General features: G+C 52.7%; 2 protein-coding genes across 4 annotated transcripts in view; one reads left to right on the forward strand and one right to left on the reverse strand.

The window, feature by feature from the left end:
* The first annotated feature begins 5315 nt into the window (after window positions 1-5315).
* Window positions 5316-10436, forward strand: FUZ (fuzzy planar cell polarity protein). Its single transcript, XM_060000029.1, has 11 exons — window positions 5316-5615; window positions 5875-5996; window positions 6275-6359; window positions 6581-6649; window positions 6872-6976; window positions 7801-7998; window positions 8145-8240; window positions 8565-8671; window positions 8763-8827; window positions 8909-8983; window positions 10098-10436. Exons 1-11 carry the CDS (start codon window positions 5505-5507, stop codon window positions 10322-10324), a joined length of 1260 nt encoding a protein of 419 aa, XP_059856012.1. The 5' UTR covers window positions 5316-5504; the 3' UTR covers window positions 10325-10436.
* Window positions 10335-14036, reverse strand: part of AP2A1 (adaptor related protein complex 2 subunit alpha 1) — a 36163-nt gene continuing 32461 nt past the window's right edge. The window contains exons 17-24 of one of the 3 annotated variants that reach the window (XM_060000026.2): window positions 13655-13711; window positions 13467-13549; window positions 13264-13364; window positions 11950-12071; window positions 11745-11861; window positions 11582-11651; window positions 11218-11352; window positions 10335-10825 (exon numbers count right to left, since the gene is read on the reverse strand). In XM_060000026.2, the coding sequence (XP_059856009.1) occupies window positions 10748-10825; window positions 11218-11352; window positions 11582-11651; window positions 11745-11861; window positions 11950-12071; window positions 13264-13364; window positions 13467-13549; window positions 13655-13711 (763 nt within the window). In that variant the 3' untranslated portion in view covers window positions 10335-10747. Of the gene's footprint in view, window positions 10826-11217; window positions 11353-11581; window positions 11652-11744; window positions 11862-11949; window positions 12072-13028; window positions 13365-13466; window positions 13550-13654; window positions 13712-14036 lie in introns of those variants that run through there. The other 2 variants (XM_060000027.2, XM_060000025.1) reach the window with 2 other exon arrangements.

Here is a 14036-nt window from a genome sequence, read left to right on the forward strand (position 1 = left end):
ACCCTGTATAATCCTGAAGACTGGAAAAAGATTTTCTTATCATTACAGCAAAGCCGGAGAACGTAAAATATTGAACTGTTTGCATAAGACTCCATGAACCAAGTTGAAAACGATACTGTAAACTGGGAAAGTCATTGTAACTACATAAATACATGTTACTAATCAATAAAAACTAAGGAAAATAGAAATACTTGATTTTTTTAATGGGGAAGAAAACTAAGCAGGCTTTTCTCACACGCAAAAAATATTAAAAATAGCAAATATCTGAAAGCCGCTCATCTTCACCAATTAAAAAGTGCTAACAGAGAGTCCAATGACATAGCATTTTACCTTTGTAATGTTAATTAAAGTTGGAAATAATAAGTCCATTGGGGTGGGAGGGTTTGGGTGAAATGAGCCGGCTCAGAGGTGATCTAGTGGGGGTGGAAACCAAAACGACTTGCTCCAATGCAGTTTGTCAATATATTTCAAGGTAAAAGAGTGCATTGCTTTGCACTCAGCAGTGTCACCATTTTGTCACATGTACTTTATCGATCCCTTTTTTCTTTTTTCTTTGATGAACCCTTTTAAAGCAAATCCCAACATATCATTTTACTTCTACATTCTTGACAGGCATCTCTAAAAAGATGGAAATTTTTGCACATAACCACTATGCCATTAACACCCCTAACAAAATTGTGTTATTTCTTGGTATCATTGAACATTTAAATCCATAATCAAATTTTCCCAATTCTCTCAAAATGCCTTTTTACAATTGTTTTATTTGTATCAAGATCCAAACAATGACCAAACACGTATTTAGATGGCTTAAATTTCTTTTAATCTAAAGCAGCTCCTTTCTTTTTTATGCTAGTGTAATTAAATTTTAAAAAATTATAAGGAAGATAAAAGTAAGTTGGAGAAAGGCAAAATGATAAATAGGTAAGGAGATTAAAATGGTACCTAAAATTCTCTCCTAACCATAAGGAAACTTTTCTTTAGATAAGCTGAATGCGTGATTGGCTCCATTAACTGATTTTTAACCATTTCCATTAATGTATTACAAACGATAAGTTAAACAATGAGATATTTTAGCCTGGACTTCAGCTTCTGGCATTATGATACATTAGGTGATATGACATTGTTTTTGTGACATTGGTGGTTTCATAAGAGGTATGGGTAGTCTTCAAGTATCTTCCCTTCCCCACAGAGGAAACAAATTTTAAAAAAGATGCAGTTGGAATCGAACTTCCTGCCCCAGATAGGACTGCACTGGCATTACCAAGAGCCTGAAGCCAGCTGTCATTTGTAAAACTTCAGTGTAGTTCCCCAGCTAAGCAAGAGCCGTCCAGGGCAGCTGGTCTAGTTCCAGGGTACTAACACTCCTGACAACCTGCAGAAGTAGAAGTGAATCCTCCCTAGAGGACTCTAATCAATATCACAAAGACCACCAGCACAGAAGTAAAGACTGAAATTAGAGTCCACAGAAACAACAGTTAACAGATGAAGGTCCCCCACCTCCAGGTACTGGAATTGTCAGGTTCATAATGAACCACAATATGCAAAATAATAGGATAAATAAAGGACATTAAGTTGTCTCCTGCTGTGTAACAAATTACCCCAAAATTTAGTGGATTGAAACAACAACATTGTTACTTCGCAGTTTCTGTAGATCAGGAATCCAGGCATGGCTTAGCTGGGTCCCCTGCTTCAGAGACTATAATCAAAGTGTCAGCCAGGGCTGTAATCACCTCGAGGCACAACTAGAAAGGATCTTCTCCCATACTCATTCTTGTCATCGTTACCAGGGTTCAGTTCTTCACAGGCTATTGGCCAGAGGTTCCATGTGTCACCCACCAGGGTCCTTGGACTCTTTTTTTTTTAATAATTTTTAAAACTTTATTTTATTTTTAGCTGCATTGGGTCTTCATTGCTGTGCGCTGGCTTTCTCTAGTTGCGGCGAGCAGGGGCTACTCTTCGTTTCGGTGCGCGGGCTTCTCATTGCGGTGGCTTCTCTTGTTGTGGAGCACAGGATCTCGGCGTGTGGTCTTCAGTAATTGTAGCACATGGGCTTAGTAGTTGTGGCTCATGGGTTCTAGAGTGCAGGCTCAGTAGTTGTGGCACACGGGCTTAGTTGCTCCGCGGCATGTGGGATCTTCCCGGACCAGGGTTCGAACCCATGTCCCCTGCACTGGCAGGCAGAGTCTTAACCACTGCGCCACCAGGGAAGCCTCCTTTGACTCTTTAATCAATAAAAATTGATAAAAGGCCAGACAAGAAATTCAGGCAAGCCTTTTTTGGGACTCTTGCTGCAGCAGGAGGGAGCAAAAACAAGAAAGAGGTGCCCTTGTTTGCTCCGTGAGGGGGAGCAAGCCGGTTCCTTAAATGGGGTGAGGGCAGAAACAGTTTTTCGGTAGGAAGTACTTCAGGCAGTAGGAAAATTTTAAATTAACCTGGAAAGATTATCTGAGAGACAAGAAGGAAGAGGGAGAGCAACATGAGTCATAAACATTTACGTAATTACAAATAAATATTGCCTGCATAAAATAAGAGATATATTCAACGAGGGCATAAAAAAAGTAAAACTAAAATGCTGACAACACTAGTTGGTTAGTCTGGGAGGGAGCTTAACGGAGTTAAGGTGTTATATTCTCTTTGTATTATTTGAGAGAGGGTTTAAGATCTTTAACTTTTTGCTGAATTAGATGTGTAAGGTAAAGTTTCAAGAATAACCAATAAAAATAAAAGAGAATTCTTGTATAACTTTGAAACCAGAAGAAAGAGAAAATAATGAACTGAGGAAACAAACAAACAAAAAATCCAGTAAAAGATAAGAATGGAGGAAAAAAGCGTTGAAAAGGCAGAACAAGAAATATAAAAATAAAACAATAGAAATAAATCTAAATATATCAGTAGAAAATAAATATAAGTGGACTAAAGAAAAAATTCATAGAACTACAGGGAGAAATTGATATTTTAGTTCATTTGTTATTTTATGCAGTTTTTCACCTAGTTTAATGTAATTTAATGTGCAGGGTAAATGTCTTAATATTTCTTATCAACTATTAGAAATCAAATCCAGAGTGCAGACAAAACATGTTTAAAAGAAACAAATGTGGGCTTCCCTGGTGGCACAGTGGTTAAGAATCTGCCTGCCAATGCAGCGGACACAGGTTCCATTCCTGGTTCGGGAAGATGCCACATGCCGCGGAGTAGCTAAGCCCATGCACCACAACTACTGAGCCTTAGCTCTAGAGCCTGCCAGCCACAATTACTGAGCCCACGTGCCACAACTACTGAAGCCTGCGTGCCTAGAGCCCGTGCTCCGCAACAGAGAAGCCACAACAATGAGAAGCCTGCACACTGCAACGAGGAGTAGACCCCGCTCACCGCAACTAGAGAAAGCCCACGCACAGCAACGAAGATCCAACACAGCCAAAAATAAATAAATAAATTTTTAAAAATAAATTAAAAAAACAAATGTTTTTTAATATTGCTATATATTTTGTAAATATATTTGGATAAATGACGGCAACTGTTCTCACAAAAGAGAAAAGATCTAGAAAACCATAATTCAAAAAGTCATGTGCCGCAATGTTCATTGCAGCACTATTTACAATAGACAGAACATGTAAGCAACCTAAGTGTCCATCGACAGATGAATGGATAAAGAAGATGTGGCACATATATACAATGGAATATTACTCAGCCATAAAAAGAAACGAAATTGAGTTATTTTTAGTGAGGTGGATGGACTGTCATACAGAGTGAAGTCAGAAAGAGAAAAACAAATACGGTATGCTAACACATACATATGGAATCTAAATGGTTCTGTTGAACCATTAGGGCAGGACAGGAATAAAGACACAGGCGTAGAGAATGGATTTGAGGTCGCGGGGAGGGGGAAGGGTAAGCTGGGACAAAGTGACAGAGTAACATTGACATATATACACTACCAAATGTAAAATAGCTAGTGGGAAGCAGCTGCATAGTACAGGGAGATCAGCTCGGTGCTTTGCGACCACCTAGAGGGGTGGGATAAGGAGGGTGGGAGGGAGGCGCAAGAGAGAGGGGATATGGGGATGTAGCTATGCATGTAGCTGATTCACTTCGTTATACAGCAGAAACTAACACAACATTGTAAAGCAATTATACTCCAATAAAGATGTTAAAAAAAAAAGAGAGAAAATCTAGCTGACTAAATTGATAACTTAATGAAGATTTACTTCATCACTTTAAACACACAGAGGTGAGAACCTAACGCATATCAGCATAGGCTAGGCTAAATCTATTTTGTTACATCTATAATATAGGTTAGAATAGGACATTCAAAAGAGACGAAGTGGGGTTTCCCTGGTGGCGCAGTGGTTGAGAGTCCGCCTGCCGATGCAGGGGACACGGGTTCGTACTCCGGTCCGGGAAGATCCCACATGCCGCGGAGCGGCTGGGCCTGTGAGCCATGGCCGCTGAGCCTACGCGTCCGGAGCCTGTGCTCCGCAACGGGAGAGGCCACAACAGTGAGAGGCCCGAGTACCGCAAAAAAAAAAAAAAAAAAAAGACGAATTGCATTTATACGGTTTCATGAGAAAAAGAAAGTTTGAAAACAACATTAACACAGTAACCATATTTGTGAAAACGTCAGTATTCTGTGTTAAACTGTAAAGATTTTATTTTAGGGAAAGGATTTTGGGAGGAGTATTTTCACATTCTGCACAATACACTATCATGTATAAATTCATTACAAATAATATTATTTTCCGATTCTGGAAAATAAAGGATTTCATCTTTCTTTTTCTAACAGCAAAAACAACCATGCCATTTGTGGGTTACTAGGCAACGCTCGCCGGACCAAACCATCCTCGAGGGTGAGGGGGGAGATTTTGCTCTAAGGAAGTGCTCGGGATTCGTCATGCGGCCATCTTTGAGAGGGGCACAGCTGTTTCTAGCCTTGGAAGAGAACAAGGACTGAGTGGTGGTTGCTAGGCAACGCCTAGGCACTGTCGCCATCGTTGAGTATGGCATAGCGCTGCCACTACAAAACGGAAAGCTAAGCCAAAGCGGTTGCTAGGCAACGCCTCGGCACCGTCGCCATCTTTGAGTGTGGCACGGCTCTTTTGTCAATTTAGAACGTGAAACGTATTAGTTTACGTGATGGTTACTAGGCAACGCCTTGGCGCAGTCCCTACCTTCGAGTCGGGCTCTTCATTCTCTTAAATAGAGTCGAACCGCTCCAAGGAGCGACTAGGAAGCTTAGCAAATAAAATTAGCCGCCATCTTTGTTAGGGGTATTGTGACTTCCGGCTGGGGCGGAAGAGAGCGTAACGGGGCGTGGGGGAGGTGCTGGAATAGGAGTTGATGGGGGTTTGAGTTGGATGAAGAAGGCGGGAATCCAGTCCTCTTCCAGTTAGCTCCCCATCTCGCCCTCTGTCGGCTTCGGACCGCAGCCTGACTTCGTGTGACTACCGGCATGCTCCAAGGCGGGCATTGACTGTCCCCACGGAGGGACTGGGAAGCGGGGGTTCCAAATGGGAGAGGAGGGGACCGAAGGCACCGTACATCTGCTGTGCCTCGCGGCATCCAGCGGGGTCCCTCTGTTTTGCAGGAGCAGCCGCGGCGGCGCCCCCGCCCGCCAACAGGTGGGCCCCCGGGCGCCTGGATCTCCAAAATGGAAGGGGTTTAGATGCTTGGACTCTGGGTCTTCAAGGGAGTAGGGGCTGGGGAAGTTTCAGAATTGAGTTTGGAGGGTCGAGGGTGCAATTGACCAGTGATCCTGGTTCCCCGAAGAGGAGGGGCCAGGAGATCTAGAGAGAGGAGGGGGTTGGGGACCTGAGTCATTGGTTCCAATAGAAGACGGGATTTGGGGGCTCCTGTCTAAAATCCCCAATCTTTCCCCAGCTCCCATTCTCTGTCATCGGCTCCCTCAATGGAGTCCATATGTTTGGGCAGAATCTCGAGGTGCAGCTGAGCTCTGCGAAGACGGAGGACACAACCGTGGTGTGGAAGAGCTTCCATGACAGGTCTCCAAGGGTAGCTTGGGGGCAGGGCCAGGGTGATAGCTCCTGTTGAAGACAACCCTGAGGCCATCCAGCTCTCTAACGCCAGCTGTTTACCTGGCTGTGGGATCTTTGACAAGTCAGTTACCCTTTCTGATCCCTGAGTTTCTCTGAATGAAAAGCAGGTTATGCTCGGGCATGGATGTAGCTGGCATCCAGGATCAAGGGCAGACCCTACTCTCCTCGCTGCCTTGTTTCCTTGGCCTGGACTCATTCTTCCTTCTCACCTTCCTTTCTCACAGCATCACCCTCATTGTTCTGTCATCTGAGGAGGGCACCTCGGAGCTGAGGCTGGAGAGACTACTCCAGATGGTGTTTGGGGCCATGGTGAGACTCCCCAGCCCTCTTTTCCAGTCCCAGGAATCTGAACTCTCAGCATCCCTCTCCCTCAGGACCCAGGAATCCTAGAACTCAGTCCCTCCTGCCTCGGACTAAGGAGTCCAGATCCCCAGTTTCCTCCTCCTGCAGACACAGGAGTCTGAGTCCCAGCCCCTCCTGTCTTATAACCAGTAATCCAGGTCGCCTGCTCTCCTATATGTTTCTTCTAGGTTCTTCTTGTGGGACTTGAAGAGCTGACCAATATCCGCAATGTAGAGAGACTGAAGAAGGAGCTGAGGGTGAGGCTGCAGGACGTGAGGATGGGAAGTTAGGATACCTGGTTACTGATATTTGGGAACTACAGTTCCCAGAAGCCCCCGGGGCAGCCTGACCCAGTGGGTTCAGGGGGCAGCTTGGTTGTCTGACACCCCTCAGCAAGGCCCAGTAGGGCCAGTTTTCTGAGGAGGAGGCAGCAGATCTGGGTACCACCTGGGTCCTAGGCTTCATTTTCCCTCTGCTAGGCCAGTTACCGCCTCATCGACAGCTTCCTTGGGGACTCAGAGCTCATCGGGGACCTGACCCAGTGTGTGGACTGTGTGGTTCCTCCAGAGGGGTCCCTGCTGCAGGTATTGGGAATGCCTTGTAAAGTCGTAAAACTGTCCCTCTGGCCCTGGCTCAGTCCCCATCCTCTTACCCTTGGACCATTGCCTCAACCTCTTCCTAATCCTTTTGGCTTCTAGTCCAATCCCCGCCTTGACCCCGGAAGGATCTTTCTACACCGAGAGCTGCCCCTGCCCCTCCCCTGGTCACAGCCCGCCCGTGGCTTTCCATCACCCCCAGGACAAGGTCTCAGCCCCTCAGCCTGGTGTTGAGGACCTGAGGAATCTGACGCCCGCCAGCCTGCTCGCCCTAATCTCTACTAACTCCGCAGTCCACCCTCTCCCAGCTGCCTCATGAGTCTCACAAATCCCCACAGCTTCCCAGCTTCCCTGCCCTGGCACATCCTGTTCCTTCTACCTAGGAGATCTCTATCTCCCCTTCCTTAAATATTGCTCTGGATTCATCTGGCATGACTTGCCTCCCAGCATTGTGACTCTCGGCAGGTGACTTGACCTCTCTGAGCTTCAGTTGGTTGTAGATTGCGCCTACCTGGCCTATAATACAACGCGATAAACCGTAGCTGCTGCTGTTACAAGTATTAGCTTCTGTAGGACGTGTCAGGCTATTTAGCAATCACCCTACCTGTTTAATTTCGCACTGTGACTTGGGATGGCACCTGCATGTGAAGGTGAAGGAACTCAGGCCCAGGGAGGGTGGGACACATGAGCATGGCCACCAGGCAAGCTTTGAATTGTATGGCCGTCTCTTCCCACTCCTTACGCACCTGGGAAGTCACTGTCGGCCCTGCTCAGGTCTCCTGACCTGCAGCCGGCCTGCCTCCCTTACCCAGGAAGCCCTTTCTGGGTTCGCCGAGGCTGCGGGCACGGCCTTCGTCAGCCTGGTCGTGTCGGGCCGGGTGGTGGCAGCGACAGAGAGCTGGTGGCGGCTGGGGATGCCGGAAGCCGTGCTGCTCCCCTGGCTGGTGGGATCCCTGCCGCCGCAGGCCGCTCGCGACTACCCGGTGTACCTGCCTCACGGGAGTCCCACGGTGAGTGAGTGGATGGGGCGGGCAGGGGGAAGGTGGGGGCGGGGAGGAGCGCGCAAGGGGTGGTACCTGGAGGCTGTCTCGAGGAGGCGGGGCTTGCGATGAGAAGGGGAGGAGCTCCGGCCAGCCCACTCTGCGGGCTGCCTCAGGTGCCGCACCGGCTTCTGACCCTGACGCTCCTGCCGGGCTTGGAGCTGTGTCTGCTCTGCGGGCCGCGCCCTCCCCTCAGCCAGCTGGATGCACAGGTGAATCTGGGCTACGTCCCGCTCTTCCCCTATTTCACCCGCTACCCCCGGCCCTTCTCTGAGCACCCTGACCCGCGAGTGCGCTCTTTACGCTTGACTCGCCCTTGGTCCCGCCCCCTTCGGGCTGTGCTCCAATCACCGTCCCCGCAGCTCGGCCCCTCTTTCCCTCTTACAGCGTCCTTCCAGGCCTCGCCCCTTCCCCGGTCCCCTCTGCCCTCTGCCCCTTGTGTTCTCCTCCCCTGCCCTGGCCAAACCGCCTTCTCTTGGTATTCCCCCGACCTCACCCACCGGCCCCGCCTCTCTCGCTGGCCACGCCCCCTGCAGCTTCTGGAGCGCTGGTGGCAGCCACTGCTGGACCCGCTGCGGGCCTGCCTGCCGCTGGGATCCCGAGCGCTGCCCGCGGGCTTCCCCCTGCACACGGACATCCTTGGGTAGGGCTCAGACCGGGGAGTGGGTTGAAGGTGGGGAGTGGGTTGGGGGTCCTCATCCCCTTTTCTGGCCGTGACACCTCTTTTCCCACAGGCTGCTGCTCCTCCACCTGGAACTGAAACGTTGCCTCTTCACGGTGGAGCCCTCGGGGGATCAAGGTGACTGAGAGGAGGGCGGGGCCAGGAGGGGCGTGGGCTGGGGAGGGGCTCTCTGTTACCCTGTCCCTCTTCCCCCTTCAGAACCGTCTTCTGAGCAGCGTCGGCGCCTCTTCCGCTCCTTCTACACCCTGGTCACCGCCACGCACTTTCCACCAGGTCAGCGGCGGGCACAGCGCCCCCTTTGCACAGGCTGGGACACTCGAGTCCCAGCTCTCACAAGCTGATGGTGGGGAAACTGGTAGGAGAAGCCAGCTGCGAAGTGGGCTTGGCTGTCTGTGAGGACTGGGCAGTGCACACTGACAGGAAGGCAAGAGAGGGGCAGGGAGGTCCCAATCGGTAGGTTTCAGGACCTCCTGGCTAATCCTAATAGCTAACACTGAGGCCTCATGTCCTGCCAAGTGCTTTTCTGTGTACTGACTCACTTCATCCTCATAGGTGAGGGCTATCTCCTATTACGTCATCATTCCCATATTATGGATGAGGAAACAGGCTCAGCTAATAAGCAGCAGAGCCACGATTCAGCCAGGCAAGCCTGGCTCCCACATCCACACACTCCTGCTCTAGTGCTGCAAGTACACGCTTTGCCGATAGTCTTGGGTGGAGTAGGGGTGGTAGATTCCACGGAGCCCAGGTCCGGAAGGAAAAGTTGTCACATATGACCTGTGAGGCTCAGAGAGACAAAGGGGGCTGAGGAGCCAGGCACAGGATGGCGACTGGTGGCCCTGCAGTTGGGGCCGCGGCGGTTGCTGCTGCTGCTGCTGCTGCTGTCTGCTCAGAGCCCCACGCATGGGCTGCAGACCTAGAGTGACACTACCACCCCAGCGAAGACCCTGATGAGTGTAACAACATGGTAAAAAGCTCCACCTGGAAGGGGCAGACGACTGTCCCTTCCGAGCTATGCGACTCCACCGCCCAACCTGCTTCCCACCTGTAAGTGGGGCAGGGTCCTCAGAAGGGTTACGGAGGTCTTCCCTGGAGCCCAGCGCCCGGCACCTGGTAAACATCTCCTGCGTGTTTATGATCTGTATTGCTAAGCAGATTACCTAGGGCTGCACACGCAGTGTACCCACGAAAGTGGGGGACTGAGGCTGGGTGGGAAGAGGGGGAGAAAGTCCGTGATCTTCTCAGGTCCTGACAGCTGGCTGGAGCTGTAAGGCTCTCCTCTGTCAGGAGTCAAACTTAGGCCCAGGATAGGGGTGGCCCCCGCAGGTTGGCATCCTAGTTGTCCAGGCCCCACTGGTCACCTCGGCCCTCCCTGTTCTTCCTTCAGAGGCGGGGCAGCCAGAGGAGAAGGCGGAGGAGGTGGTCCATCGGGCGCAGGTACCGAGAGCCTGCTACCTGGTGTCGGGGGCTGAGGAGCCAGGCACAGGATGGCGACTGGTGGCCCTGCAGCTGGGGCCACGGCGGTTGCTGCTGCTGCTGTCTGCTCAGAGCCCCACGCATGGGCTGCGGGGCCTAGCTACCCACACTCTGCATGCCCTCACCCCACTCCTCTGACCGCTGGGCGTGAGCGCCAGACACAGACAAGGACGTGGGGCTGTTAGCGTCTCTCTGTTTATTCGCTCACAATAATACACAGCCCCTGGACAGGGAGGGGGCAGGAGGGGCTACGACAGGGTGGGGTGGGAGGGGAGGACATTCCCACTTCCCTGGCCCCTCTCCCCTCTGTGCTTCGGGGGGGAAAGGGAGGAAGGGGGCTCCCCCTTACCCCCCAGAATGTAAACAGCAGCAGATGAACAAAAATAAAAATACAAAAGGCTGGAGGAAGGTCCTAGGCACCCCCCGACCCCGGGGTCTTCCCTGTCACCAGCGGAGGTCCCCTCGCTGCCCCATCCACCACGGCTGCCTCAGTCCTGGTGGCTGCCCCAGTCCTGGTGGCTGCCCAGTGCCGGCCACATCCCCGGGGGCACAGTCCAGGGCTCAGAACTGCTGGGCCAGCAGCTCACAGAGGTGACGGGAGACGGGCTCCTTACTGGTGCGCAGGGTCAGCCGGTACATCTGGGGGGACGGGGGGACTCAGGGAGGAGGCAGAGAGGATGGAGAGCCCAGGGTGGGGGGTTGGGGGGGAGGGGGATACAGGGCAGATAAATGATGAGAGGAGAGAAAAAGGATCAAGGGATCAGAAAGGTGATAGAAGGGCCAGGGAAGACAGAGGTAAAGGATGAAAGATAAAAAAGAGGCCACAAAGGGTGGAAGGGATATGGAGAGATGAAAGTCAGGGAGGGAAAGGGAGAGGAAGACCAGAGGATGGAGAGACAGGAGGGAGGCAGGAGAGGGAGGAGACAGGGCCACAGAGCAGAGGCATGTGATTCAAAGAACACAGTGAGGCAGGAGGGGGCCGGGTGCAGAGAATGCACATGAAGCGGGGAGCCTCGCAGAGCACCACTCACCTGAGCCTGGGCATTGGGCTCCAGCCGGAGCAGACAGCCCACCTGCAGGGCTTTCGTCTGGATGATTCCAGCCCCCACGAAGTTCTCTGGGTTGGGGTCCACATTGTCCAGGAGAGCAGAGCCAAACCCCAGGAGCTGAGGAGGAAGCGGGGGAGCCGTCAGAGGGTGCCCGATCTCTGTTAGCTCCCAGACAGTGGCACACCAGTTCCCCCAAACCCTTTGGAGTGGAAACTGGCCCCACTTTACACATGGGAAAACAGAGGCTCAGAAGTGGAGCAGCCACTGCTCCCCAAATCCCAGAGTTGGAGAGAGAGGCAGGGCTGGGAAACTAGCCTCGGTGCTTCTCCTGTCTAGCCTGTCTCACCTTGGCCTTAGTGACCTCCGCGTCCATGGGGTGGTTGGCTTTGAAGATTTTCTGCGCCTCCTGTTGGGGCCTAGGGGCCGGGAAAGGTTCAAGTCAGGGATCTGGAAGCCCCAGCCCCGCCCACCCTGAGGGCGGCTTTGGCTCCGTCCCCCGCGCGGCTCACAGGCTCAGCTGCTTCCAACGCTGGAAGAAGTCCTGGGCCGCCATCTCCGTCGGCTGGAAGAACTTGTTGATGGTCACCGGGAGCTTCAGGGTGAGGGATTGGGGGGCGCCCCCGTACCTGGCGGGAGAGGCGGGAGGGCTCGGTCAGACCACACCCTCGCCCCGGAACCCCCGCCCACCCCGCAGCGCCCCGCCTCCTGACTCACCGGAAGCGCACGGACAGGAGCGGGGGCGTCAGGAAGTCCCGCAGACACTCGATGTTGAGCACCTGCTGTACCTGTGCCCCACCGTCCACCTGCGAGGCCACCCGCTTGGTCTGCACGGCCAGCTGTGCCCGCCCGTGGTCAAGGAAGCCAGAAACAGGAGCGGCCCGGGGGGCAGGGTGGTGGTGTTGGGGAAGGGACTTGACCATCCACCTGATGGTTCAGAACTTTCCTGGAAGCCCCAGCCTGCCGTCCCTTCAGGGGCTCGGCGCTGCCGTCCAGGGCTCATCGTACAAGGCCTAGCTGCAAAGTCCTTCCTAAGCCAAACCTCTGACCTAGGTGCCTCCTCTGGCCTTCCATAGTGGGCTCAGCCACCTCCATTATGGTACAGGTCACACCATGGCTCTGAAGGCTGACCTGGGTTTGAATCCCAGCTCTTAGCACCTCGGTTACTATGGGCAAGTCACTTAACCTCTCTTAGCCTCATCTGCGAAATGGACGTAGTGTCCTCAGCAGTCAATGAAATCATCCAGCACAAGTACTTGTCAGTGTGTGTGGCACACGGTAGGTTCACCAAAATGGTGGCCTTTGTGTCAACAACCCACTGGCAAGGACGGGGTCTTATGTCTCTCTCCCCCGGGCCCTGCCCAGCACAGAGCTGAGCCTACAGAAGGCCTCTGGAAATGCTGAATGAACCAAAGAACTGAAAAGGTCCTCAGTTTTAGGGTCTAACCACTCTAATTTCCAAGTTGTGCAAACTGAGGCCCAGAGAAGCGGGACAGGGGACTGACGACACGGCTCAAGCAGTTCCTTTATGCCAGCCACCCTTCCAGGGTCTTCGAACCATACTGATATTCAAAACAAGCCTGTGAAAAGGAGGAGGAGGATCTACACTTCACAGAAGGGATAGCAAGGCTCAGAGAGGCCAAGTGACTGGCCCAGGACACACAGGAGAAGGCCGTGGTTGGCAACAAGACCCCCAGGCCTGGCTTTCGAGGGCAGGAGGCACTGGAATCGGGTGTCGAGCCCGATGGAAGACGAGGTCAGGACACGGGAGGGGCTTCACAGGGACCAACTGAGGCCCAGAGCAGCTGTGATTCCGGAAGTAACACCTCCTGCATCCCGATCACATCATGTCACTATCATCTCCTGTCCTGTTAAAGAGGCCCACCCCATCTTACAGATGACACTAAATCTCAGAGAAGTACCACGGGCTCAGGCTTTCAAGTAAGAGGGCCCAACAGGGGTCTGGACCTGGGTCCATCTCCTTCCCAGCTGCCAGGAAGGTGGACCTGGAGGGGCGGGGCTGGGCCAGGCCGACAGGATATGAGTCTGGAGGTCTCCAGGGTGGACCACGGTGGGAGAGAAGTTCTGGAACTGCACTGAAGTCTTGTTGCCATAGAAGAGATACATGCGCCCTGTGAGGGGTGAGGAGAGGTAGGGCTCCATCTGAGTTCCTTCCATGCCCTCCCGAAGCCAAGGTCTCCCTGAAACTTCACCCCATCGCCCCCTGGACTCACCCAAGTTCTGCCGGAACTCTGACTTGACTCCAATCTGCAGCAGCTGGTTCTCAAACAGGACCCCGTTGTTCCTGCACACGAACCTGGGTGGGGGCGGTGGGAGCTCAAGATGACGGGTGCTCGCCTGGCTCCTGCTCTGTGCTTCCCACTTGTCCCCACTGCCCTCCCCAACCTCACCCACGACTCACTTATTCAGCAGCTCATCGGCTTCCGGGATGGGCGGGCCAATGTCCTCAGGACCTGGGCTGCAGGTGGGAAAGGAGAGAGATGGGAAGGGGCTTGGGGGGCTAGAGGTAAAGGCCCAGAGCTAGTGGTGAGAGCTTGCAAGCCCTGAAGGAACAGAAGCCCAGAACCCATATACCCAGATTCCCCAAAGAGCCCCAGAATCAGACTGGCAATTGCCTCTAGTGGGAATAGGACCCTGGCAGGTACCGTCAGCACCCCCCTACCCTGTATCAGACGGCCTTGATTTCACTCCCTTCCAATTCCTTGCAGCTCATCAGGAGAGCTTGACGAGAGCTCCCAGGCCCCTAACCCTCCCTGGGGACACGGGAGTCTGCCCCCCAACCC

Source organism: Delphinus delphis, chromosome 20, assembly GCF_949987515.2.
Source record: "Delphinus delphis chromosome 20, mDelDel1.2, whole genome shotgun sequence".
Taxonomy (NCBI): domain Eukaryota; kingdom Metazoa; phylum Chordata; class Mammalia; order Artiodactyla; family Delphinidae; genus Delphinus; species Delphinus delphis.

What these genes read in the sequence shown, in the direction of transcription:
- FUZ (XM_060000029.1), top strand. Translation starts at nt 5,505, where the DNA reads ATGGGAGAGGAGGGGACCGAAGGCACCGTACATCTGCTGTGCCTCGCG. An exon ending in GCGCCCCCGCCCGCCAACAG is followed by an intron (nt 5,616 to 5,874) that starts GTGGGCCCCCGG and finishes ATCTTTCCCCAG; the next exon opens with CTCCCATTCTCTGTCATCGG. An exon ending in GACTGAAGAAGGAGCTGAGG is followed by an intron (nt 6,650 to 6,871) that starts GTGAGGCTGCAG and finishes TCCCTCTGCTAG; the next exon opens with GCCAGTTACCGCCTCATCGA.